Source organism: Rhizophagus irregularis, chromosome 30 (assembly GCF_026210795.1).
Source record: "Rhizophagus irregularis chromosome 30, complete sequence".
Taxonomy (NCBI): Eukaryota; Fungi; Glomeromycota; class Glomeromycetes; order Glomerales; family Glomeraceae; genus Rhizophagus; species Rhizophagus irregularis.
In genome coordinates, this window is record NC_089458.1 from 2,694,600 (window position 1) to 2,718,851 (window position 24,252).

Here is a 24,252-nt window from a genome sequence, read left to right on the forward strand (position 1 = left end):
ATCGGCATTATAATATTTCTTGATTTACGTTTACTGCGCCATTTAACATTTTGCTAGATTTCTCGGTACCTAGTGATTGTAAAAAGACGATTTATAGCTCGTTGGAATCGCCTCATCGAGACGAATCGAATGGTGGTAAGCTCATCTCTCTGTGATCAATATTGACGGAGTTATTACTTAAAAACCATTTAATATTTTTTAATTTCGGAAATTGATCTAGTGATTGGATTTCAATGTATCTTATACCATTAGATTCGTCTCATCAAGACGAATCGAATGGTAGTAAGATCGACTTTCTAGGATCAATATCGGCAGAGTTATTACACAAAAACCATTAATATTTTTTTAATTTCGGAAATTAATCTAGTGATTGGATTTCGACGTATTTTATACCATTAGAACCGTCTCATCAAGACGAATCGAATGGCGGTAAGATCATCTCTCTACGATTAATATTGACGAAGTTACGATACAATAAAGTTTTAAGTATAATTCTGGCTAAAATTATGTTAATTTTGGGCCGGAATTATGATATACAAATATAAGAAATTTTTTATATAGTCACATCTCTTTATAATTACCAAATATGGACTGTCCCAAATGTGTGACTATAAAGAGAGTTGACTGTATCTATAATATACTTAAATTTTAATTTAAATATAATTTAAGTATATTTTAAGTATTTGGGCAAAAATTAAATATATTAGAAATATATTTTAAGATAATTTTAAATACATTTTAAGTATATTATAAGTATTTCGCAATTTTTAAATTAAGTATATTTTAAGTATATTTTAAATATATTTTAAAAAGTTTTTAATTATATTTTAAATATAAATACTTTTTATAGAGTATTGTAAGGTAAAGCCAGATATTTTGTGACTGAAACAATTGTCAAGAAAAAGTAATACATGTTGGCCTTAATGCTTTAGACCAACTTAACAATCAAATTCTTTAATCCACTTTTGGAAGAGCATTGTGATCATCCAGACTTTGGTATTGTTACGATATATCATAGATATGTTTTGAATATTTATGTTTTTAAAACAGCGAGACTTTTAAATTTTCCAATAATTAAAGGTTTTAATTTGTGTGATCCATTAGCATTTACATATAATGCAATTAAAAGGCATTTTTTGTTCACTTTATATCCAGAAAGTCATTTTATTGCAAGTGTTTGATTGGATTCTAACCTACAAATTATTAATAATCGTGTACAATGAATTTGATGTTTAAAAATTCTTTTTTAATTAATTTAGTAAATTTACCTATAGAAAAGTCCTGTTTTATTTATGTTATAGATTCTTTTAGGAGGGTAATTAGAATAAAGTTCTTTTAATAAAGATAAGGCATTAGCGATGATTACTTCATTAGCAGATGAAGCTTCTTCTTCAAGTTTTTGTTGGCAAATTCTATTGCAATTCTTGAATTTATAAAGCCATTCTGAGGAAAATTGTAATGCATCTTAAGGAATACCTAAACCATTTGCAATAATTTTAGCTTTTTTAATAAGGATTGTATTACTTAATACCGTTTGATGCTGATAGTTTAATACGAACTCCTTAAGTGCAAGTTTGACTTCTGGATAGGTAACTGGTTTATGCCATTTTGTATTTGGATCTGAATTAAGACATTTATCTGATGTTTATATGATACGAGTAATGATGCTCTTATTAATTCTGACACTTCATTTTTCTTTAATCCAATCAACATACTGAATTCAGGTTTTTATTATTATGAGCATAAACGTAAAGTTCTTCATATGGGCTAATCGGATCAGCTCTTAAGTAATAATCGAGGTGATAAAATTGAGGGATATATATGGAATTTGTGTAACAAAACAATCTATATTGATAATCGCCAAATAGGAGAGCAAAGAAAATATTTTCTCTCAACAAAACAATATAGTGGGGAATCATCGGGGAATCGTCGTTTTATTGGTTATTCATTCTTATATTATATAAACTGGGTTTGTTTTAAAATATACCAATTTTTAAAGTACAAACATTTAAAGTATATAAATAATACCCTTATTTTTCTTTATTTTGAGTTAACATTAACGATACCTGAAATATTTTACAAATTTCGCTTGCTATTACGTTCCAATTTGGTAATTTTTAAAGTATTCAGTTAGTTATAATGGATAATATGGAACAAGTATATAAAAAAAATTATTATATTGCTATTTTTTTTATTTGATTTGTTTTACTTATTGTTGTGTTTTATTTATTTATTTATTTATTTATTTTTTTTGTTAGAATTCAAATCGCACTTTTATTCATAATTATCCAAATAGCAATATAATTACTACCATCTATTATGAAAGTGGTGGCAAATCTCATTTGAGAAAGTACATTATTCATTCGTTAGGTATTTATCCTTCCAATGTAAAAAAAATAAAGAGAACATCAAAAAATTGCCCTGAATATGAAATACCAGATAATTATAAAGTTGAAACAACTTTAGAAGAGTATGACATTATTTGTGAAACAAATTATTCATCTAATGGGACGGTAAAGTTTATACTTAACTGGAAAGATTCACAAGGTATTGATCGATATATCTCAAATAATAATTCTGCATCGGGTGTTGGCAAAGACTTTTTAATGGTAATTTATTGAATTTTTATATTTAATCATTTTTATTTTGTTCATTATTTATATTGAATTTGTTTGTTAATTGTATTTTATTTTATTTTATTTTTTTTTTAAAAAAAAAATATTTAGCTATTAAATAAAAAAACTCGTATTTCTGGAACTATTCTATTTAGTTTTGATATTCCTTGTTTAATTGAAGCACAAAAATCTATTTTGATACCTATCAATCGTAAAAATTCTTTCACTGCTCTTACATCACGTTCACAACAAAACAAGCGTATAAAATTACTAGCTAAAGATAGTATTGAAAGGGCATCACAAATAATTTTAAAACAACAAAATTTTGATAACACAAAAATTTGATATATTGAACTTGAAATTGGTGATGAAATAGTTGGGATTGATCTATCAAAAGTTAATTTAGATTTTACTAGAATTCGTCAGGATGCGGTTGTTTGTGCATGTGATGAAGCACTAATACCAAGAGATGGGTATAGACATTTGGCAGCTATTAGTCCAAATCTTGAAAGAGAATATCAAATTAGTAATAGGCGAAATGAAATTTCTAAATATATGGAAACAATCATTCCAATTTATAATTGTAAAATAGAATTAGATAATGTACAAAATAATTCTAATAATTCTTCTAATAATTTTTCTAATAATAATTCTGTAAATTCTAATTTTTCTTTAACTAATGATCAAAGTGGAATTTGTTCTTATCGTTCTATTAAAGATTTATTAAATACTTTGATACCAATTTGGAAAAAAAAATCAATTTTAAATATTGGCGATAATATTAAATTAAAATTTGGTGGTGACGGTCATATAGTTACAAATAAATATTCTCACGTTATGTTTACAATGCGCTTACTTAATGAAGGAGATTAAGTATTAAAACCCGATAAACAATATTGGTAAAATCTATTTTTATTAAATAAATGTAATTTATTTATTGTATTCTAATTTTAAATTTTATCAAGTATCCTATTATACATAGGTAAAGAACAATATGAAAAACTTTCTATTGCGGTCTCAAAATTCAGTAATGAATTAGATTCTTTAAAAAGTGCTGGATTTATTGACCAAGATAACATTACATGGAGCATTGAATTTTACTTTAGTGGGGATTGGAAATTTATAGGCTCTCGTTAAAGGATTAAAAGCAGCAAATTCAAAATATTTTTGTTTATTTTGTGAATGCCCAAAAGATTCACGTGGAAACTTAAATTTACAATGGAATATTTCAGAAAATAAGAAAGGTATTTATTTGATAGTTTATTTATATAAAAATTGATATTGATAAAAGAGTCTGTGATAATAATTCTACTATTACTAATATTGCAAAAGGTTGAATTTATTTAGGTATTGAACATCCAAGTCTTTTTCCAATAATCGAACTTGATCATTGGATCCCTGACGAATTACATGTCATGTTAAGAATAACTGATGTTTTAATGGATTGTCTATTCCGAGATTTAATGATCGATTTAAATGAATTTAAAAAGGCTATCAAAATTTTAATTGAAAAGGAAATGCAAAGAATTGGTTTGACATATTTCCAGTTTTTTGAATCAAAATCCAAAGGAAAGTCTTGGGATTGGACATCTTTGACTGGACCTGATAAATTGATAATGTTACAATATTTTGACGTAAAAAATTTATTGCTGGTAATCGTGGAAGAAAAATATCATTTTTATGGAAAGAATTCTTTAGTTTATATCAATTTTTACGCAAGGATTCATTTACTGATGCTGAAATTGACTCTTTTGAGGTTAATGCGAAAAATTGGATCAAGTTGTTTTGTGAACCTACTATCAGAAAATCAAATTCTATCAATCAAAAGAGAGGCATGTTTAATCCTACTGATATAACTCCATATATGCATATTTTTGTATTTCATATTCCAGAATTTTTAAGGAAATTACAACATAAAGGATTAAATATGAGACAGTTTTCTACTTCAAGTATAGAAAAGAAAAATCATTTACATGTATGATTTAATTGTAACTTAATTGCTTGGCGTTAAATTACTAATTATTTATTTTTTTATTTTTAGGTGAAATTATTTTTTGGGGGGACAACTATGGGAGGAGGAAATAATAACAACAATCATTCCGTTTTACATGATATCATGTCGTTTGAAAATAGACAATTATACTACTTAATTAATGATACACCCCGATGTATTAAACAAAGAATCATCCGTTCAAATCCTTGATTTTTTATATAATTATAAAAAAATAAAAAAAAATTATAAAATATTATACAACTAATATAAAATATCTTTTATTGTGAAAAATATGAAAGATTATCGAAAAATTTTATTCTATTGTTAGCTTTTATAAATGACATTTTAACAATATGAGAAATTTTATAACGTAAAATAAGAAAAACATATATACAAAATTAAATGTTAATTTCTAAATAAAAATTTGGTTCTATATTTTAAAAATGGAATTAATTTTAATAAAACAAATTATTATTAGCTTTAATTAAATAAAACGTACCATTATTTGAGTTATCACTCATAATACATTCTTCGCATTTCTTAAAAATGTTTGCATCAGTATCATCCTCTTGACTTTAAACAAAATAACCGGCAGAAATTGTAAAAGAAACCACCAATTTTGGACTACGTAAAATTAAAGGTTTTTTGCCATCACGAATTTCGTTACTACAAAATCAGACCAAATAAAAGTTACATCCTTTTTCCGCTTTTCATTCTCCATAAACACATAAGCCTTTGCTCCGCTAACGTGATTTTTTTCTCCCCAATCTTTACAATCAAATAAGTATCCTAATCGGTTATATCCTCCCGCTTCTCCCGTAAATACGCATTTATATTTTTTTAAATAAGGTATATAGGTGAAGCTTTCCTCATTAGAAAAAATTTTAACAAATAATTCTTCACTAAATGGTTCGCATGTCAATTGCCTGACTCCACTTTTGGAACGGTGATATGAAAGCTTTTTTTCAATTCTGACTAGCAAGGAACTCCAAAAACTTCGAACTTGAGTATCAGAAATACTATCAAGTAAAAGTTGTTGTATATGTGGAACAACGCGATTATTGGGATGTAGTTGTTTTTGGTGTAAAGAAAGTTTAGTTTTTGTATAGAGACGGGTTGAATTGTCAGTAAATTGACATAAAGAACACGTAGTTTTATTAAAAGAGCTTTTTTTATTCTTGGCGTTCATTGTTCTAAAGAATAAAAATTAGACCTGTTTCACAAATCACGGTAATTTTGATTTTCAAATAATTAGCCAATCATATCCAAATTTTGAGTGATCATAATAATCACGATTTTATCACATTGTTTTGCCATGTGACATTTGGTTGATGCATCAGATTAGCCCATATGTGCTTTTATATTTCAATAAGAATGGTTCTTTTGACAGACATTTTTAGGAACATATAGAACATATGGCTAATTTCAATATTATTATATAATGATGAAATTATCATTTTTTTTTCTTAATTTAGATACATGACAAGAATCCAACAATCTACTTTTTATTCTATGGGGGTTTGCATCATGTGCTATTTTCTTGTAAATATAATCTCTTTAAAAAAATCTTTCTCAACTATACTAATTTAGAATTATTAACCAAACAAATGTTCACATGTTTTTAACTGATTTCAACTTATCTTAAATGCACTAATGTATTAATAAAAGTGAAACAAGAGCATTACATTTGAATTTATTGTAATTATAGTTCACAGCAATCACTTATACTGTTATACAAAATAATTTGATTTTTTTAATAGAATTATTAGAAATCAAACAATGTTATTTTCAGAAATGTATAAAAACGCCATAATATATACAAATAATAAATCAATCCATCTATTTTAATAATTAACTGTTTTATTGATATTGGTCAATAGTTACATAAATGCACTTATGGAGGGTATTCCAATATATCCGGGACTCAGAATTGCTTGCACGTGCAGAACATGAAAGGAGTGCACTTAGTTTTAAGTCCCAAGCTTGGGACCGGACTATGGTGTGTATATAAAGAGAGAGTGCACTTATAGAAGGTGCACTTATAGAGGTGTTACTGTAGTTTAAAATTTGGGATTTAGGATTTAGGATTTTGGTAAAATTCTAAAACTATATTTTGGCATATGTTAAATTCTAAATATGTTTCAGCACTTATAGGTTTTGGCATCCAAGTCTAATTTGCATTTTGCTATTTTAAATATTTGTAAATAATTTCTGATTTAACAATTTTAAAGATATTAACTTTTTTAATTTTGAAAAATTTCAATTTTGTTATATATAAATTTTATATTATTTTCTTTTTTATTGATTTTAAAAAATGAAATATGGTTATATCTTTTTATATCTTTAAAATTAATAGATAGTAAGTTATTTGCATTTTACAGTTTTTAAATATTTGCAAATAATTTTCTGATCTATTATTCTAGAAATATGAAAATACTGCATTTTGATTAGAAAGGTCCAATGAATTATAAACCATTAAATTCTGGTCACTAGTTGTCAAAATAATGTAATTAAACAGATATTTAATAGAACTATCTAGGATACTTTTGACAGGTAGGCATGTATTTACTTTTTTCATTACTTTTAATAAGATACCAATAATTTTTTGCATTAGTTATTATATAAACCTATAATAACTAATAACTTTTAGTTCTTTTAAATATTAACAGTTTATTATAAAATACTTATTAAATTTAATATTAAAATATAATTTTGTTACAATAAGTTTTTTTTTTCATACATAACAAAACAAAAATAAAATATATACGTATATTAGAATTTAAATAATAATAAAAAGAATAACAAAATAAAGAACTTTTTTATACCCATCTAAGGTTTTTAAAATAGTCTTTTTTATACAAGTTTGCCTTCTGCGTTAATATACTTAATACGAAGGCTTATATATATGGTATATATGGAAGATCATAAACCTACTGGTACACCTACGGCACTTAGTGCGCCGGAACCAGTGCTAACATTACTGGGGTTTCGATAATGTCCACTAGCACTTAAACCACTACCAACACTACCATTAGGATTTTCTGATGAAATACTACCGCTTACAGAAGTTCCATTTGTTGAAACAGTCTCGCTGGAATTTCCCCTTATAAGTTTATTACTGGTTGGTAATGGTTCCGTCAATATTGTAGGTCTTTTATTAGTTGAAGGAGGGGACAACGAACGAACCCTTGAGGATGATGCCGATTGATTATAGGCACTTATGCTTAAATTAGAATTCACTAATGTTGAGGATGAAGATGCTGAAAATGTATTTGGTGGCAGGGGAAGTGGAACATTAGGGGGTGGAAGTTGAGGTGGAGACGTAAGACCTTGACTTGGAAGAGGTTCCGTAGGTGAATTATTTAAAGAATTTGTATTAGATAGGTTTTGTGCTATTAACCGTGGCGAAGAGGATCGACCAGAATGCGAAGGTTGTGGATTCGGAGAACTGGGCCGTGATGAAGATGGAGATGTAGAACTGTATATTTTTTGTACAGGGGATTGAACTCGTGGTGGTGGTGATAATGATGACGTATTTACTTGTGTAGAATATGCTGATTGACTTCGTTTATGGTTATCTATCCTATGGTTATCTATTGTTATAGATGATGAAGGCGAGATTCTACCCGCCGGATTAGATTTCATTGAATAATAATCCGACTCGTGCGGTGCACCTATTGGACTTATTCTTTCATTAGATGGCATTGTTCCAAATCCAAATCCAGACATTCGTCTGTTTTCACGGTGTGGGGGTGAAGATGGTCTTTCATTTAACCATTCTCTGTTTTTTTCCTTGTGCTCATCAATATAACCAATAGCACTTAAATCTGACCCCTGACGCCCGTGTGTAACTAATTTTACCGAAGGTGGGTGAATTGGTAAAAGGGGTGCATTAGTATCCATACTAACGTTCATATTTGTAAGACTTGAAGAATTGCTCGTTAACCGATCAACTGCCGTAGAGCTTCCGCTGCTTCTACTACCACTTTTTCGTCTCGTAGACGCGCTAGCTCTTCTTTCCTGCATACCATTATTATTATTATGATAATAACTTCTCCTACGCATCTTGGTAAAGTCGTATACAAGGAATTTTTCTTCCATCATTCGCATTTCTCTGGATAGTTCACTAAGATCTTGATTAGGATTAGCTCGTTTTTTGGCTTTAAGAGGATTATCTTCTAGTAGAAGTTCCTCTAATTCGTGTGTAGCATCAAAATTTGCTCTCTTAGACTAAAAATCAAATGATGATGTTATTAAAATGTGAAATTTTTTTTTTTTTAAGATATATAAAAGAGGAAATTCAAATCTTACATCAGGAACGAACGGAGGGTCGGCTAATTTTGTATTAAGTTTATCCCATTCAATACCTACAAACCAAGGATGTCGTTTAATATCTTCTATTCCATTAGGTCCACATCCTAAACGTTTCGTTATATCTCGTTCACAAAACTATAATATCGACAAGAACCGTCAATTTAAATAAAATTTGAAAATAACAATAAAATAAAAGTATCTATTTCAACATACTCTTCTTATACAATCTAGACATTCTTCAGAAACTGAGACATTATCTGGAAATATGAGAGGATCTTTTAATATTGCTTGTGTTAATTGAGGATTAGTTTTTCCACGAAATGGTCGCTAAAATAATTAACAATAAATTTGTGAGATATTTTATAATCAAAAATAATAAAGCTTTTAAAAATAAATTTAATTTACCTTGCTAAAAAGTAATTCATACATTACAACTCCTAACGACCACCAGTCCACTGAGTCAAAATATCCTTTTTTCATCAATATCTCTGGAGCTTTTTGATATGTAAAAAAATTGCCTTAGATAATTTTTTATTTTTAACATAGCATTTATAATGTAAAATAAATACCCATATAGGCCATTGAACCAGCTACAGATGTAAGGGGTTTTCTTTCGTTGAAATGCACTGCAATATTAAAATCAGTCAAATGGGCATGACCTTTTTCATCCAAAAGAACATTATCAGGTTTTAAATCCCTATATTTTTAAGATTATGTGTACATAAATTATTTTATAGTTTTTTTAAAAATAAAATATCATCCCAACTATGCTTACCTATGCACAATTTTCTTTGAATGTAAATAATGTAAACCCAAACTGACTTCAGCAACATAAAATTTTACTACTTCTTCCTTCAAACTACCCTGTCTTTCAAGATGAAATCTCAAATCACCACCCAACATCAAATCAAGAACCATAAATAAATTTTCGTCATCTTGGAATGCGTATCTTAAATTACACACTAAATTATATTCAATCTCCTCCAGTAAGCGTCTTTCTTGTATGATATTTTCAACAGCACGCATTTTTATGCATTTTGCTTTGTTAATGTATTTAAGTGCATATAAAGTTTTTGTTTGTTTGTGTTGAACAACACGAACCTAAATGATTATTTTGTTTTTTAAATTAATTTAAATAATTTATAAAAAAAATGATTAAGAATTAGTGATATTGAATTTAAACGAACCTTGCCAAAAGCACCTTTTCCTACAGATCTTAGTAAATGAAAATGAGATAATTCAACTGCAATTTAAAGAATAAATAGGTTAGCATTAATTTAATGTAATGAATATATCATTAATATATGATTGTTTACCTTCAGCATCGAAGTCAATTTCCTCTTCTTTACAACAGCCGGCACCCATTATTGCGTTTATGTTGTAAGTTTACAGAATGAAACTATAATACAATTTTACAGAAGTCAATGAAATAAATATTTTTTCTATACAGTTCTATAAATAAATAATTGTACATAGAAAGACTTAATGACTGTAATAAATATGAAAATAAACGATAATAAGAAAGATTGTATAAGCGTCAATAAATATATAGACAACGGCCCGCCGAACTTATATATGTAGAATTTGAAGTATGAGTAGAGGAAGTGGAATAATGTAACGCAATAAAGATCATAGACGCGCTACGAAATAAAACAACCACTATTAAGTGGTCAAGCGAGGAGAAAGCGGAAAAAAGGCAAGATATGATTTGAATTGAAATTGCAAAAATGGGTTGGTAACATTACTCGTTTAGACACCTTACACAAGGGTTGTTCATAAACAAACTGATACTTACCCCGTAATCAACCAACAATATAACATTATAGACATTAGTGATACGCTTTTGTGATACAGTTCAATTCTTTTAATCGATGATAATTTACAAGGAAACAAGGAATTTTTTTTATTAGCGATTTCTATTTTATGCATGTTATTATTATGCAAAAATTTATTATGACACAAGGTTTGAATTAGTATTAACACAAAGTTTAAAAAAGAAGCTTAAATTTTTACAACGTGACCATGACTTCGATAACCTCTCGTCCTCTAGGTAACATTTTTTTTGCTTATTTATTTATTTCAACTTTGCGCAATATTTACTAAAATCTTTTGCTTATATTTAGATTTAATTTTCTTTGTTTACTTCGTTACTCATATTTTTCCGACAATATTTTTGGATTCCTATCTTGTATTGTCACCATTAGCACCAAATTTTCTTAAATCGATTAATCAATGGTACACAGAAAATTTCAATGACCCATTTTTTGTTAATTCACCCATTTGGTTTAAAGGTTTCGCTCATATTGAATTTTTAATTCATTTACCGTTTTTCTTTTACGTCTCTATTGGATTATGGAAAGGTAGTATAATTTACTTTAAATTTAATAATAAAATAATAATTATATAATAATTAAAAATAGTTCATTTCATAAAAGATACTGCAACAATTCGACTTCCGATGCTGATTTACTCTAGTCATGTCACAACCACAACATTTACTTGCCTTGTTGAGTTGTTATTTAATGAACATGGGGGATTAACTAATTCACAAAGAAATCTTTTAATTTTTTTTTACTTTCCTTATTTCCTTATACCGTTAGTATGTATGATTAATTCGTTTAATAGAATACGCATGGTAGAAAATTTGACTTCGCAAATTAAAAATAAATAAATTTTTGTTTTCCATTTAGAAAAGCTTTGTTAACTAAATTAACTAAGGTGATTTTACTACACAATATATGACGTCACATATTACTGACTTTGTTTCTAAAAAAGGAAAAAGTATTTTCAAAATCAGTACATACTTACATACTTAATTACCCATACATACTTTAAATTGGAAAAGGATAATGTATGTTCGATATTTTATATTGTATTGACTTTTATATTTACAATCTACACTTTCAACAACAAGAGATCTAGAGAATTGTACATCATATTATATCATCATGTGTAAAAAGTTCGTTTCCACCCTAAATTTATATAATCAATTAGCATAAATAAATGTATATATTATCGTAAATAACAAAAAAAAAAGTTCTTTTACCATATAAAAGATACACCATTTTCCCATTTGCTTTAAATATAATAATATAATGTCAAATCAATGATATATTTAATATACAAAATTCACTTCCAAGATAATACATACCCCATTCCTTGATCTATGTACCTCGCATATCTTTGGCTTCATTATAACTTCAATTTCTTTTCGATTTGTGTATACATAATTCTGCTGTATGTTCTTTTCGTTTTCTATCTTATTTTCTACACAATGAGTCAAATATAATTGAACATCGGGCATAAATGTCCAAGACATACCCAAACTAGGTTTTGATTTTGTTGAAGAGAAAACAGAAATGGGATTGTTTGGGTTCGATGCAATAGCTGCATTTATCACCTAAATTAAAAATATCAATTAGTTACAAAAAAAGAATGATATAAGTATGGAACAGTGAATTTACCAGAACCGCTATGTTGTACTCCTTCGCCAAATTCCGAAGTATCCGTGTTAATGTTATCATTAGCGAGTGTCCTTTATTTCATAAATTGAATCGGAATGACTTAGGATAAGTTACGTTTATGAATTTAAAAAACATGTTTAAACCTTGAGTTTGCGTGACTCCCAAAAGTGGTGAAAAAATTGCCGCGAAAGAATCAATGATGATTAACTTTACGTTTGTATAAACGTTGTCATCTTTATCCTAAAATACAATTTTAAGCTCTTAATACATTATAAAATTTTTTAAAAAATATTTTAAACTCATACCTTATTTTCTAAGTGGTCTCTCAGGTCCTCTATAAATTCCATTACAGCATATACATCAAAACATTTAGCAATTCGAATTCTATTCATGACATCTTCTTCCCCCTATCAAGCGAAAGGGAAAAAAAAATATTAATGTCCATTCATTCATTCATTCGAGATGTTCCATCATAATTAAATATAATCTAGAAAGTTGTGACGTGCCATTCCTTGACATCTTGAATGATCAAACCGGTCACTTTCTAAAAATAACGTTCTTATTCGCTCAGCCGAAAATGTAGATACAGTGTCAATGAATAAGACTTTGTTGTTCTTATTTGCACATATAGTTGTAAGTGTTGCTGAAAAAGCAAGCTGAAATGTGCTCAAGATTATTAATTTGCTATTTATGATAAAGATTTATTAATCAGGGAATTTTTAAATTATTTCACAACCTGGGTTTTTCCTGTAGCTGTTTCTCCACTGATTTCTGTAACTTCTCCCGGATGTAATCCTCCTTGTAATAATTCATCAATCCTAATAATAAATATTAAATGTTTTTAATCGGTTCAATGATTTTAAATTTTTTTTTTTTATCCAATTACCCATAACATCCTGTTGATAGCACGTCCGTTTGGAGCATTTCCAATAAATCACTACCACGTTTCGGTAAAACTTTGTAACAAGAAATCGTTTTGTGCCGTAATTCACCGAATTCCTACCCTTTTACTTATAATATTGAGACAGAGAAAAATACAAAAACACGCCTCTCGCTAACTTACTTGTCGAGAGAGCTTTCTTTCTGAACAAAAATCATCTTCCTTCATAAATAAAATGTTCCTTTCTAATACAAATTTGAAATTCGATTTGTTTAATAAAACACGTAATAAGTAAATTTTAAGCTAGTATTTTACCTTTCTTAATCGACCTTTGACACATTTGGTTCTACGTAACTAAAACGAAAAATATTCGAGTAAAAATTTAGTAAATTTGTAAATGATAATCTAACAGATAAGGTCACCTGAATGAAGATGACGTAAGTAGCAATTTTACTAGATTATTTTTGGTTGATATTCAATTACTTTCAATTATTATACTTCAAAGCTTTTTATTTTGACATTATTTTTGACACGATGGCACAGCCGTTAGCAAGTATAGCTGAGAGGTAAAAGGTTTATTTTACTTACTTTTCTTTTATATCAAACTAATGTTTCATTTTCTTATAAATATAGTCAGGCGTTATACTTAGATCCGGGTATGTTATGAAACTCTTTCTTTAAGCTCTTTAAAAGCCATTATCTAAACCTAATACTTTATTACATCACATATAACAGAAATTCGGGATTGGGTATTAATACCAATTATGGTAGTTATGGTGTTAGTAGGAATATTTAGAGACCAAGTTACAGTACTAATAGGAGGGGGTACGGGTAAAAAACCAGGATTAAAAGCAATTAGAGAAACAAAAGCATTAACAAGAGGAGTTACTTTAAGAAATTATGGAAATCACATACAAAATAATTCATTTTTCATAAGGAAAACTTTTCTCTCCGAAGCATATAAAAGAGGAGATTATTTAAAAAATCCTGCTGCAGCAAATCATGCAGTTAATCCTATGACTGATCCTGCCGGTATGGAAATGATGATGGAAGGAATGAAAAAAAATTTTGCCATGATTATTCCACAAACTATTATTATGGGTTGGATTAATTTCTTTTTTTCTGGGTTTGTTTTAAGTGAGTATATAAAAATTCTTAATTAAGATGGGACTTCAAATTCTTTAAATTAAATTCTTTAACTTTACAATTCTCTTTCCTTTATAATAGTAAAGTTGCCATTTCCACTTACACTACGATTTAAATCAATGTTACAACGTGGTGTTGAAACTCCTGATATGGATGTAACTTGGGTTTCTTCATTATCTTGGTATTTCTTAAATTTATTTGGTTTAAGAAGTATTTTTACTTTACTATTGGGTGAAGATAATGCTGCTGATGGTATGCGTGATATGGCTGCGATGTCTCAAATGGGTGCATCTCCAACTGGTCAGCCTCAAGATTTCCATAAACTTTTTTTAGCCGAGAGTGAAAATCTTGAATTAACAACTCATAATTGGGAATTGGATGATATTGAAAATAGATTATTGATTAAATTTGGCAAAAGAAGCCCCACTATTAATGATGATGATGATACAATTGAAATGGAAGATATTTCTTCTGATTTTTCTGATGTTAAAGGAAAAAGCAAAAGAAAGGGTATTAATAAAAAGAAATAACTTTAATAATCTTTTTAATCTTTTTATAATAAAATTTAAAAAATCTACCAATTGTAATCTCAAAAACCTTTACTTGATTTTAGCTTTCATATAATAATAAACAGACTTTTATTTCAAATATATTATGAACTTTCTTAACATCAAACTGACCAAAGGGTTGTCTCTGTTCAGTTCTTTGCAAATCCTAATAAATATTCATTTTGGCAACAAAATTAGCATTTAAAGCTAAATAGTTTCGGACTATTAAAATTAAACGGAGATCATCTTAATTTTTACACGCCCGGAAATCAAATATTTTGGCAATCAAAAATTCGCATAATACATAATACACATTAACATATTACGCATTGTGGCCTTTTTGACACTGTACGACATCCCTCCTATATGTAACACAATATATGTGGTAACACGAGGGTCAAGAAGGTAATATTGTGGCTCTGTTATTTTGTCATTGATATTTTACAAAATAGATCGATTTTGTAATTTCTTGTCGAAAAATCGTATGGATTTCTATCTAGTCTGTGAGTTCACTCACATATTAAAATGGACCAAATATTATTATAAATTACAATAGTACTGCAAACATGAGATCAGAATAAATGAAATTATATCAACTGAATATATTTCCATTGTCTGTTCTGATTTCTCAATTTTGTAACTATTTATTCTATTTCAACTTCTTCCCCTTCTGTTTTCTTTCAAAAGAAGCTTTTTTCCAAGTCCTTATTGCCTTTTATTCCATACGATGTTAAACTTTTACTAGAATCTGCTCACCAACGTTCTTCATGATTTCACGTATATTATCCAGATGGATGAAATTAACCATAGTTATTTGTTATTCGGGTTTGTGTATAATTAAAATTTTATGTCGCACCAGATTGATATGACAATTTCTAGCTTCGATGATCGATTATGTTCACATCAAATGAGCTTCCATTGTTTCGAATCGAACATTCGATTTGATATTGATCGAGAACAGCCCCAATACTTAAATATAATATCTATTTCCGGATTGATCGGAGGAAAATATAATTATAGATTGTTTAATTCCAAGTTTCCAACAGTAAAAGTCAGGAAACCAAGATGTTAATAATCGCAAAAAAAAAATAATTTAAGACCTTTAACATAAATTTCCGGTAAGATTACAAGTTCTGTGTATATAGATCTTTTAAAAAATAGTGTTTACTTAATGGCAATGCATCAGTACATAAGGTAAGAATAATTGACCAATGGAAAATGAACTGAAATTTATAGCTAAAAGTATATATACTGTAATTTAACTAGCTGTTTACTATTTCAAAGGAATAGTCAAATAGAAGCTCTAAAATAAATGTGATAAAGTAATAGAGACAGAAAAAGTATTTCTAATAAAAAAAAAATAGTTCTTTTTGAAACAGACTTAGCTTTACCTGAAGAATTGATTATTATCAAATTTCTAAAACCAAAATTATCAGCATCAAATAATTAAATAATATTTACAATTTAGGATGCATTAATTTTCTTTATAATTTATAGTATATCATAATTTACAAATTTTTTATAATGTTTATACATATAATTCTATTCAAAATACAAAAATTTTATAAGTAATACTTGATGCAAATTGTTATTGATGTTTATTCAAATATATACAAATGTTGTGGTATACTAATCCTAAGTTATAAGAATTGAATGCTATATAAATTGTTCACACTGTCACCATCATCGATCATTACTATTCCCTATCATTATTTTCTTTCCAAGTTTCACCAATCTAGATTATTATTCATCATCAACATCCTCTTCATGTTTACAATTCTCTCCATTTTTGTAATTGATGTTCAAAATAAATTTTCTAAGTGTATTATAAACTCTCGGAGTTAATCTAATATCATTATTAAATTTTTTTCTTGTATGTCGTTTCATTTTATCGATCCAATAATAATATTCATCTTCCGTAAAAGTATTATATTTTTTTAATAACCAACAAATAAAAATAAACTCAGTAGGAGTAATTTTGTTTAATAAATCACTAATGTCATTTAATTCAATTAAATTAGTGAATTTATTAAATAATTTTATATAAGATTGTTTAAAATCATTACGAAACATAATTGATTGTGATTGGTTGATATATTCATTAATTATTACTTGTGAAGTCCAAAATTTTGTTGGTTCATTCTCCAATAAAAATATTACGTGAGCAAATAAACGAAAAGGTCGTGATGCTGAATGAGACATCATAGAACATATCTCTGGATAAAGAGAAATCAACTCGTAAATGAAATCTGCCATCGGTGTAGTAATCGTTTGTAATTTTTCTGAGAAAATCACGTAATGGAAAATTTTTTAAAAAAATTAATAATATAAAAAAAATAGTACCTTAATATAATATTTACCAGCAATAGTTAATTTCTTTCCTAATTGGATGCGTTTAAATATTTCATGTTCTTCTTCCAGAGTAAGATCATGATATTCAACTATTTTTTAAAAAAAATATCAAAGTTAATATATTTCGAATGATGATATAAGTTTACATGTCCTTATTACTTACCACATTCCAATTCAGAGTAGTCAAACTTTAAGCGATCATAATCATCCAAAAATTGATCACAATTATCACTAGAAAGATTATAAAAAGTTTTTGCGCCCGTCCTTGGATTCATATGCGCTATCTCATTATTCATAAATCTATTTAACGTAAAAAGAGAGATATAAATGTAAGTAAGGAAATAGAAATTCTGATAAAATTAAGAAATTAATACTTACTTTTTAATAGCAATTAATCGTTGCTTACCATCGATGCAAACGCGTACTAAATTGTTATTTTGCTTATGTACTGAAAAGATTAATGGTGGTATGTAATATTTTTCGACTATGGTATCGATCAAAAATGATTGTTCTTTCTCTAAAAATTATCAAATAATATGTAAAACAATATATAAACAAAAATTTCCGCAAATCACCAAGAAAATTCCACGATATTTACCTCCCCACACTTCACCTGAAATAATTACAAAGTGTTAAATATTACAGAAATGAAATATTTGAACAAAATAAATAATAAAAAATATTCACCTCTTTGGAAACGCGAATTAAGGTCAAGAGCGCCATCACTAATCCATTGATAAATCTTGTAAATAGTATGATTAACCAAATGACTTACACTACCGTCCATCATTACACCTACAACAATTATCTACATAAAAGAGGATAAGAAACTAAAGAACAAAAATAAAAGAATCGTTATATGATATTTATGTCTGTAAACGTTACACATAAATCATATTCTTTAGGCAGTTGGGCAGTTGTGACGTAAACTATATTGGTATTTAATCATGCTTTCATTGCTTTTATTATGTAGCCCATCAGTTGTACCACAAGTACAACATATTGTTGTCATTAATCACGTGCTTTTCACAATTATTACGCGCAATTCAGATCTTGATTTAGAAATAATTGCAAATTAAATAATAAAGAATAAATGAATAATTTAAATAAATATATATATATATAAAATATCATTTTCGTATGTATATAATAACAAATAAGAATAAATTATGGAAACCTAGTTAAAAATTTAGTTATTGAATGACCACGTCAATCGAATAAAATTATTCATGGTATAACTAATTGTAGAGGTGTGAATAATTGGTAAGTATAAATCTAATTGTGATATAGCCGATATAGCCCAAGAACATGCCACAAACAAGTTCTTCTTGTTTATTTATTGTTAAACCAATCATTCGTCTCGTAGATCTTTCGACTCGAGGATGCTTACCCAGTATAGGGCTTAAGCGGGTCGCACAAATTGTGGATATATAAATAAGCAAGTAGCCTTCTTATAATTCTTTTTTTAAATGATTTTAGATTTTTTTTAAAAAAAAATTTAGGGTTAAAGGATAAATTAGGATTAGCTGCATTGTAAAAAAAAAAATTACTGTAATAGATTTGTACAACCTTGAATTACGCCCAAATATTGAAAAAAACGGTGATTTAATGTTACGAATCAATTATTTTACTTTTTCTTCATAAATTTTCTGCCAAAATTTGCCAAAATGTCAAAAATTAATGCAGATTGTCTTTTACTCATTTTTAACGAATTACAAGACGATAAAAAACATTTACATTCGTGTCTTTTAGTTAACAGAGCATGGTGTCATATTGTAGTTCGAATATTGTGGAAATATCCATGGTCATGTTATTATGGATATATGAAATCTGATCGAAGACTGTTCAATACAATAATTTCTTTTTTGTCACCATCTTCAAAACAATATTTGTTAGATAATGGTATTGAATTACCATTGGCAACAACAACAAATTTTTCAAATCCTTCATTCAACTATATCAGTTTCTGCCGTGATTTTCCTGAAGATGAAAAGATATCTTACTTTGCCCGAATGATGCTTGGAAAAGATGAAGTTAAAGAGAATATATTAAAAGAAGAAATTTACAAATTGTATGTTATAAAATGTGAAGACATTAAAAAATTAATTTGGAAAAGTTCACTACATTTATCACAATTTCCTGGAGCATTAACATGTTTCTCTCGACTAATTTATTTAGATGTTGATGCTAAATTCGTAAATTCCATTGCTCTACATGAGATGGCACAATTATGTAAAGATATAGAGAAAATAATAATTAGTAATGCAGCTCAAGATAATTCGGGATTAATAGAATTAATTGATGTACAAAGAAATCTAAAAAGTGTATCAATTTTATCTAAAAATATGAAAGCAATTAGTGAAGCATTAAATAAAGCATTGACAGGGAAAGCAAATACAATAATTGAATTTATTTTAAGTCCAGTTAATTGTATTCCACCATCAATTATAAAATCTCTCATTAACTTAAAAAAATTATCATTTCATAATTGTGATGAATTTGAAGATTTTAAAGAATATTCTAAAATATTAGAATTCCTTCCAAATCTTTGGTACTTTCATGTTAAAGATATTCCTTTTTTTAAAGATTTGGCTAAACTAATTGAAAACTCTAAAGGAAATATCGAAATATTTTCTTTTTATACTGGGTTTTGTCATAATGAAAACACTGGATTACTTATTAAGGCAATTTCTAGAAATTGTCCAAAGATTAAAGAATTAACAACATATCTTGGTTCCGAAGATTTAAATTATTTGAAAGAATTATTAGTAAATTGTAATTATTTAGAAAAGATTGAATTTTTCAGTTTAGAACTTGATAAGGTTGAATATATAGGAGATGAAATATGTGATATTTTGGCTGAATATTCTCCAAAAACATTGCATAAAATAATGCTTAGTGATAATTGGATGTTTTCTATTAACGGGTTGAAAAGATTTTTAGAAAGTTGGAGAGGAAGAAGGCCACTTTCATTTTCTATTGATTATCATCATAATAGAGAATTTTTTACGTATGGTCATATGGAAATACTTATAAAATACAAAAATGAAGGGGTGCTGAAATAAGGACAAGTGAATTTATTAGTTTTAAGGATTTACTTTTTCATGTATGATGATTTTAAAAATAAATAAATATACATACTTATATATACAGGAATAAATGTTGAAAGCCGTGATATATATAAATGTTTAATTTTAATTTCACGTAAATCACAGAAAAAAAGCGCGTTATTTAACACTTCCATGCCTGGATTAGTCGATCTTCGATCTTGGAGATGTAGATCATTAACATGTGTGCCGATAATTTAATTCATTGTGAGGGAGATTCTCTTATTTCGATTTTCTAATTAATAATATATATTAATATGGGGTTTGTTTTTTATTGCACCCGCGAAATATCGTATCCTCATATAAAAGTCGAAAACGATATTCTAAATCCTTTTTAATATACTAAATAAAATTGTAAAGCAGGCAAAAATACGCATACTATATGGTTTTTAAAAGTGTTATAATAGGTACATAAAGGTTTGCGTCAAAAATGCAAAAAAAATCAAAAAAAATTGAGAATTAGAAAATTTGGCAAAGATCGGCAAATTATTATATAAAAATTGCCAAAAAGGGGGGTGGGCGACATATCATGCGAAAAAATATTAAATCCTATTAAGGGTAAATCCTATTTATTTTAGCAATCAAATTTAACTTTTTAGTTTATAATAGTAAATTTTTAACGTCCATATACTAATAAACTAGTAATCACTCATAAATATGCTCATTTATCCAGAAAATGCCTTAGATTTTGTAAACCTATTAATTTTAGCAGTTTAAAAATTACTTAATAATAAGGTTTTAAAAACTTAATCTCTATATTTTAATAAAAGTATTTTAAAATGAATATTTAATTATTTAAAAATTTGCTTACTTCTATCTTTTTATACAATTTAGTTAAATCTGCTTAGTTCTTAGCTTCTTAACTTCAAGCTACTAAAATTTTTATTTTAATTTAAAATTAAAAAATCAATAAAATTATTATAATTTACCATTTTCAATTTATATTATATCTAATATAATTTAATTTCTTCTTAGACTCTTATAGTTTAAAATATAGTAAAAAGCTTTATAATATTATGAAATAAATTTAATATAATATAGTAATACATTTACTTAAATATATAATAAATATTTATAGTTAGTTTTTTTTTTAAATGCATTGTATTTGTAGTTATTTTAAAAATAAATATTTTTATTTGCTTATAGATTTACTTTTATTAAAATTATACATTTTAATGAAATTAATTTATTAAAAAAAAAATTAACAATAACTTAAAAGAAAAAATAAAATTAAATGAAAAATATTTTGAAAGTTTTAATTAAAAAATTTATAATCATCAAAAAAAAAAACCAGTATATACAAAAATACAGAATAACAATCAAATAATTAAAAGGTATTAGATTACAAAAATACCAAAAATACAAAGAATTTAGTTTATTAAAAAGTGTACCATACTACTATTAAATACCATTTATATCTTTTCAATTAAAATAATTATAATTACAATTATAAAAAGAACATTTTAAATTAAAAAGAAATTAGAAATAGATTTAATTAGATTTTTATAGCTATTTTATTTTTATTTTATTTTCAACAAAAAATACAAATGTTATATAATAATAAATATTATTATTTAATATTACATTATTTTAAATTAAAAAATTTCTATTTATATTCAGTAAATATTATATTTTAATTATATAATACAGTTTAACTTTGATATACTAATATTTGATATACTGTTATACTATTAAAACTTGATATACCAATAAAATTTTATTTTTCCACTATATGTAAAGACATATAAATATTGGTATAACTTTAATATAATGATATTTCCTAAAAATTTCATATATGTTTTGATATATCATTATATAAAAGCTTGGCTAATTATAATTAAAAATAGAAATAATTTGACAATAAAATAAATATTAAATTATTATAAATATTAACTAAATATGTTAAGAATCAAAAGAAATGGAATTCAAATAATTACTATAATTTAAACCAATCAGGTTGGTTTAAATTACAATAATTATTTAAACTATTATTTAAATATATTTAAAATAATACTGAAGTTTACTTTAAAATAAATATGCTTTGTTCACAAATTTCTTTAATTTATTTAGTATATAAAATATAAATGCATAATTTAAAAACTATTAATTATTAGAGTATTTCACTTTATATCTTGAATTATTTTTCTTTTATTACACTAATAATTATAACATTTAATATACATTTAAATTACCAGAATTATTACTGATAAAATTGATAAAATTTATATGTAGTAATAATTGTATTATTATATATAATATTTATAAAATTTATTTGATTTATTTATTTACAATATGTTTAGAATAATTATAAATAAGTAATAGATATATTAAAATCTTGAAGATAAATTTATTTATACTGTAATAATATTTTTTAATATCATCTAATATTTGAAGTATAAGTTTATAAAATTATAGAATTATTTCTCCAATTATAAGATTTTTCTCAAATGGAAATTATCCAAAATTCCAAAACTTAAATCTGAAGGTATATTATCCTAATACTCTAAATCCTGAAATGTCAAAATTCTAAATTATTTAAATTTCAAATTATCAAAATCCCAAATTGTCATAATTCTAAATTTTATAATTCCAATATCACATAATACTAATTTTTTTTTATTAATAAATTTCAAGATTTTTATTTCAGTATTTTGAATTTTGAAATTATAAAATGTCAGGCTTATAAAATGTTAGAATTATAGCAATTTGGAATTTTGATATTTTAGGATTTAAAGTATTGAGATAATAATATCCCTTTAGAATGAAATTTCATACTAAACCCTTTTCAAATTTATTATTAATAATAATTTTTGTATTTAGATAAATATTTTTTAAAGATACTAGTTTTTTTACAATTAAAAAAAAGTTTATTTTACAATTGATTAATTAATTTATACTTTTTAATTAAATTCTAATTATAATTCATATAATCATTAATATAGAATACAAAACTTTTAAAGTAAAATAATTATTTTTTTTAAATTAATTGCCAACAAATTTACTATTTACTGATACAAACTGAAATGCTACTTTTTTAAATAGTAAAAATTTGTCAGTTTCTAATCAAATCACTCAAAATTTTTACTGAAAAAACTTTAAGATTAAGGTTTTTATTTAAAATATTTAATGTGATTTTATAAGAAAAAAACTTTACAAGTAATTTCTAAATATTATCAATTGGCCAAATTTTTAGCAAAATTCTATTAAGATTTTTTGTTTAATAAAAATGTTACTTGGAAGTTTCAAAATTAAATATATATTCTCAAACATATATTATTAGATTATTAAAAAAAAACTAATTTAAAAAATATGAAATATTTCATAAATTAGAATTAACAGTTTAAAAATACATCAAATTTCTCAAATTTTGCAATTTTTTTTGTTTTTAATGCTAAATAATTTGATGAGATTAAAAATTTTAAAACTTGTATAATTAATATGATACTTCTTAAATAAATATATTAATATATACAAAGTATTTATTTTTAGATTATTAAGGTAGTATTTTGCTAAGCATAAGTATATTATTTGAATGATAGATCAACAATTAAATATTTTTTATTTTTTTTATATAATAAAAAAAACTTTTTAATTATAATGAATAGTACCTTATATAATAATATTAGAATTTAAATAATCAATATTGGGTTTAAAATTTGTGCGCACCTCGCGTACGCGCGCATCCCCATGGATATATTATATATAAAAGTCAAAAATGACATTGACATTGTAGGCTCATTAAGTAAAGTTGTAAAATAGGCAAAAATACGTATAGTAAATAAAATTTTAAGGTTCTATAATATGTACGTGAGAGTTGCGGCATGAATATTTAA

General features: G+C 25.9%; 8 protein-coding genes across 8 annotated transcripts; 4 read left to right on the top strand and 4 right to left on the bottom strand.

Annotated features, from left to right (window-relative positions):
* Window positions 1-2,139: 2,139 nt before the first annotated feature.
* OCT59_022010 (uncharacterized protein) lies at window positions 2,140-2,960 on the top strand (the record flags this gene model as incomplete). The annotated part of the gene is made up of 3 exons (XM_025324064.2): window positions 2,140-2,157; window positions 2,259-2,609; window positions 2,727-2,960. 3 exons carry the CDS (start codon window positions 2,140-2,142, stop codon window positions 2,958-2,960), a joined length of 603 nt encoding a protein of 200 aa, XP_025188170.2.
* Window positions 2,961-5,242: 2,282 nt separating this feature from the next.
* On the bottom strand, window positions 5,243-5,797 carry OCT59_022011 (uncharacterized protein; the record flags this gene model as incomplete). Its single annotated transcript, XM_025329959.2, has 1 exon — window positions 5,243-5,797. The coding sequence occupies one exon, from the start codon at window positions 5,795-5,797 to the stop codon at window positions 5,243-5,245; it is 555 nt and encodes a 184-aa protein (XP_025188169.2).
* A 1,459-nt stretch (window positions 5,798-7,256) lies between these two features.
* OCT59_022012 (uncharacterized protein) lies at window positions 7,257-10,287 on the bottom strand (the record flags this gene model as incomplete). The annotated part of the gene is made up of 8 exons (XM_066146895.1): window positions 7,257-8,838; window positions 8,920-9,057; window positions 9,136-9,249; window positions 9,328-9,416; window positions 9,492-9,619; window positions 9,698-10,023; window positions 10,110-10,165; window positions 10,239-10,287. 8 exons carry the CDS (start codon window positions 10,285-10,287, stop codon window positions 7,531-7,533), a joined length of 2,208 nt encoding a protein of 735 aa, XP_066005992.1. The 3' UTR covers window positions 7,257-7,530.
* Window positions 10,288-10,767: 480 nt separating this feature from the next.
* Window positions 10,768-11,630, top strand: OCT59_022013 (uncharacterized protein). Its single transcript, XM_025313124.2, has 3 exons — window positions 10,768-10,972; window positions 11,046-11,282; window positions 11,358-11,630. Exons 1-3 carry the CDS (start codon window positions 10,945-10,947, stop codon window positions 11,591-11,593), a joined length of 501 nt encoding a protein of 166 aa, XP_025188167.2. The 5' UTR covers window positions 10,768-10,944; the 3' UTR covers window positions 11,594-11,630.
* Window positions 11,507-13,606, bottom strand: OCT59_022014 (uncharacterized protein; the record flags this gene model as incomplete). The annotated part of the gene is made up of 11 exons (XM_066146896.1): window positions 11,507-11,894; window positions 11,969-11,998; window positions 12,074-12,322; window positions 12,387-12,457; window positions 12,530-12,626; window positions 12,692-12,793; window positions 12,893-13,042; window positions 13,123-13,204; window positions 13,273-13,385; window positions 13,450-13,511; window positions 13,582-13,606. The coding sequence occupies 11 exons, from the start codon at window positions 13,604-13,606 to the stop codon at window positions 11,856-11,858; spliced, it is 1,020 nt and encodes a 339-aa protein (XP_066005993.1). The 3' UTR covers window positions 11,507-11,855.
* Window positions 13,607-13,736: 130 nt separating this feature from the next.
* OCT59_022015 (uncharacterized protein) lies at window positions 13,737-15,084 on the top strand. Its single transcript, XM_025313122.2, has 4 exons — window positions 13,737-13,832; window positions 13,900-13,922; window positions 14,002-14,403; window positions 14,494-15,084. The coding sequence occupies exons 1-4, from the start codon at window positions 13,801-13,803 to the stop codon at window positions 14,940-14,942; spliced, it is 906 nt and encodes a 301-aa protein (XP_025188165.1). The 5' UTR covers window positions 13,737-13,800; the 3' UTR covers window positions 14,943-15,084.
* Window positions 15,085-15,373: 289 nt separating this feature from the next.
* Window positions 15,374-18,143, bottom strand: OCT59_022016 (uncharacterized protein). Its single transcript, XM_066146897.1, has 5 exons — window positions 17,911-18,143; window positions 17,691-17,829; window positions 17,476-17,612; window positions 17,321-17,401; window positions 15,374-17,242 (listed from the first exon to the last, which is right to left on the bottom strand). Exons 3-5 carry the CDS (start codon window positions 17,606-17,608, stop codon window positions 16,704-16,706), a joined length of 753 nt encoding a protein of 250 aa, XP_066005994.1. The 5' UTR covers window positions 17,609-17,612; window positions 17,691-17,829; window positions 17,911-18,143; the 3' UTR covers window positions 15,374-16,703.
* Window positions 18,144-18,912: 769 nt separating this feature from the next.
* Window positions 18,913-20,381, top strand: OCT59_022017 (uncharacterized protein). Its single transcript, XM_025313120.2, has one exon. It carries the CDS (start codon window positions 18,980-18,982, stop codon window positions 20,375-20,377), a length of 1,398 nt encoding a protein of 465 aa, XP_025188163.2. The 5' UTR covers window positions 18,913-18,979; the 3' UTR covers window positions 20,378-20,381.
* Window positions 20,382-24,252: the final 3,871 nt, after the last annotated feature.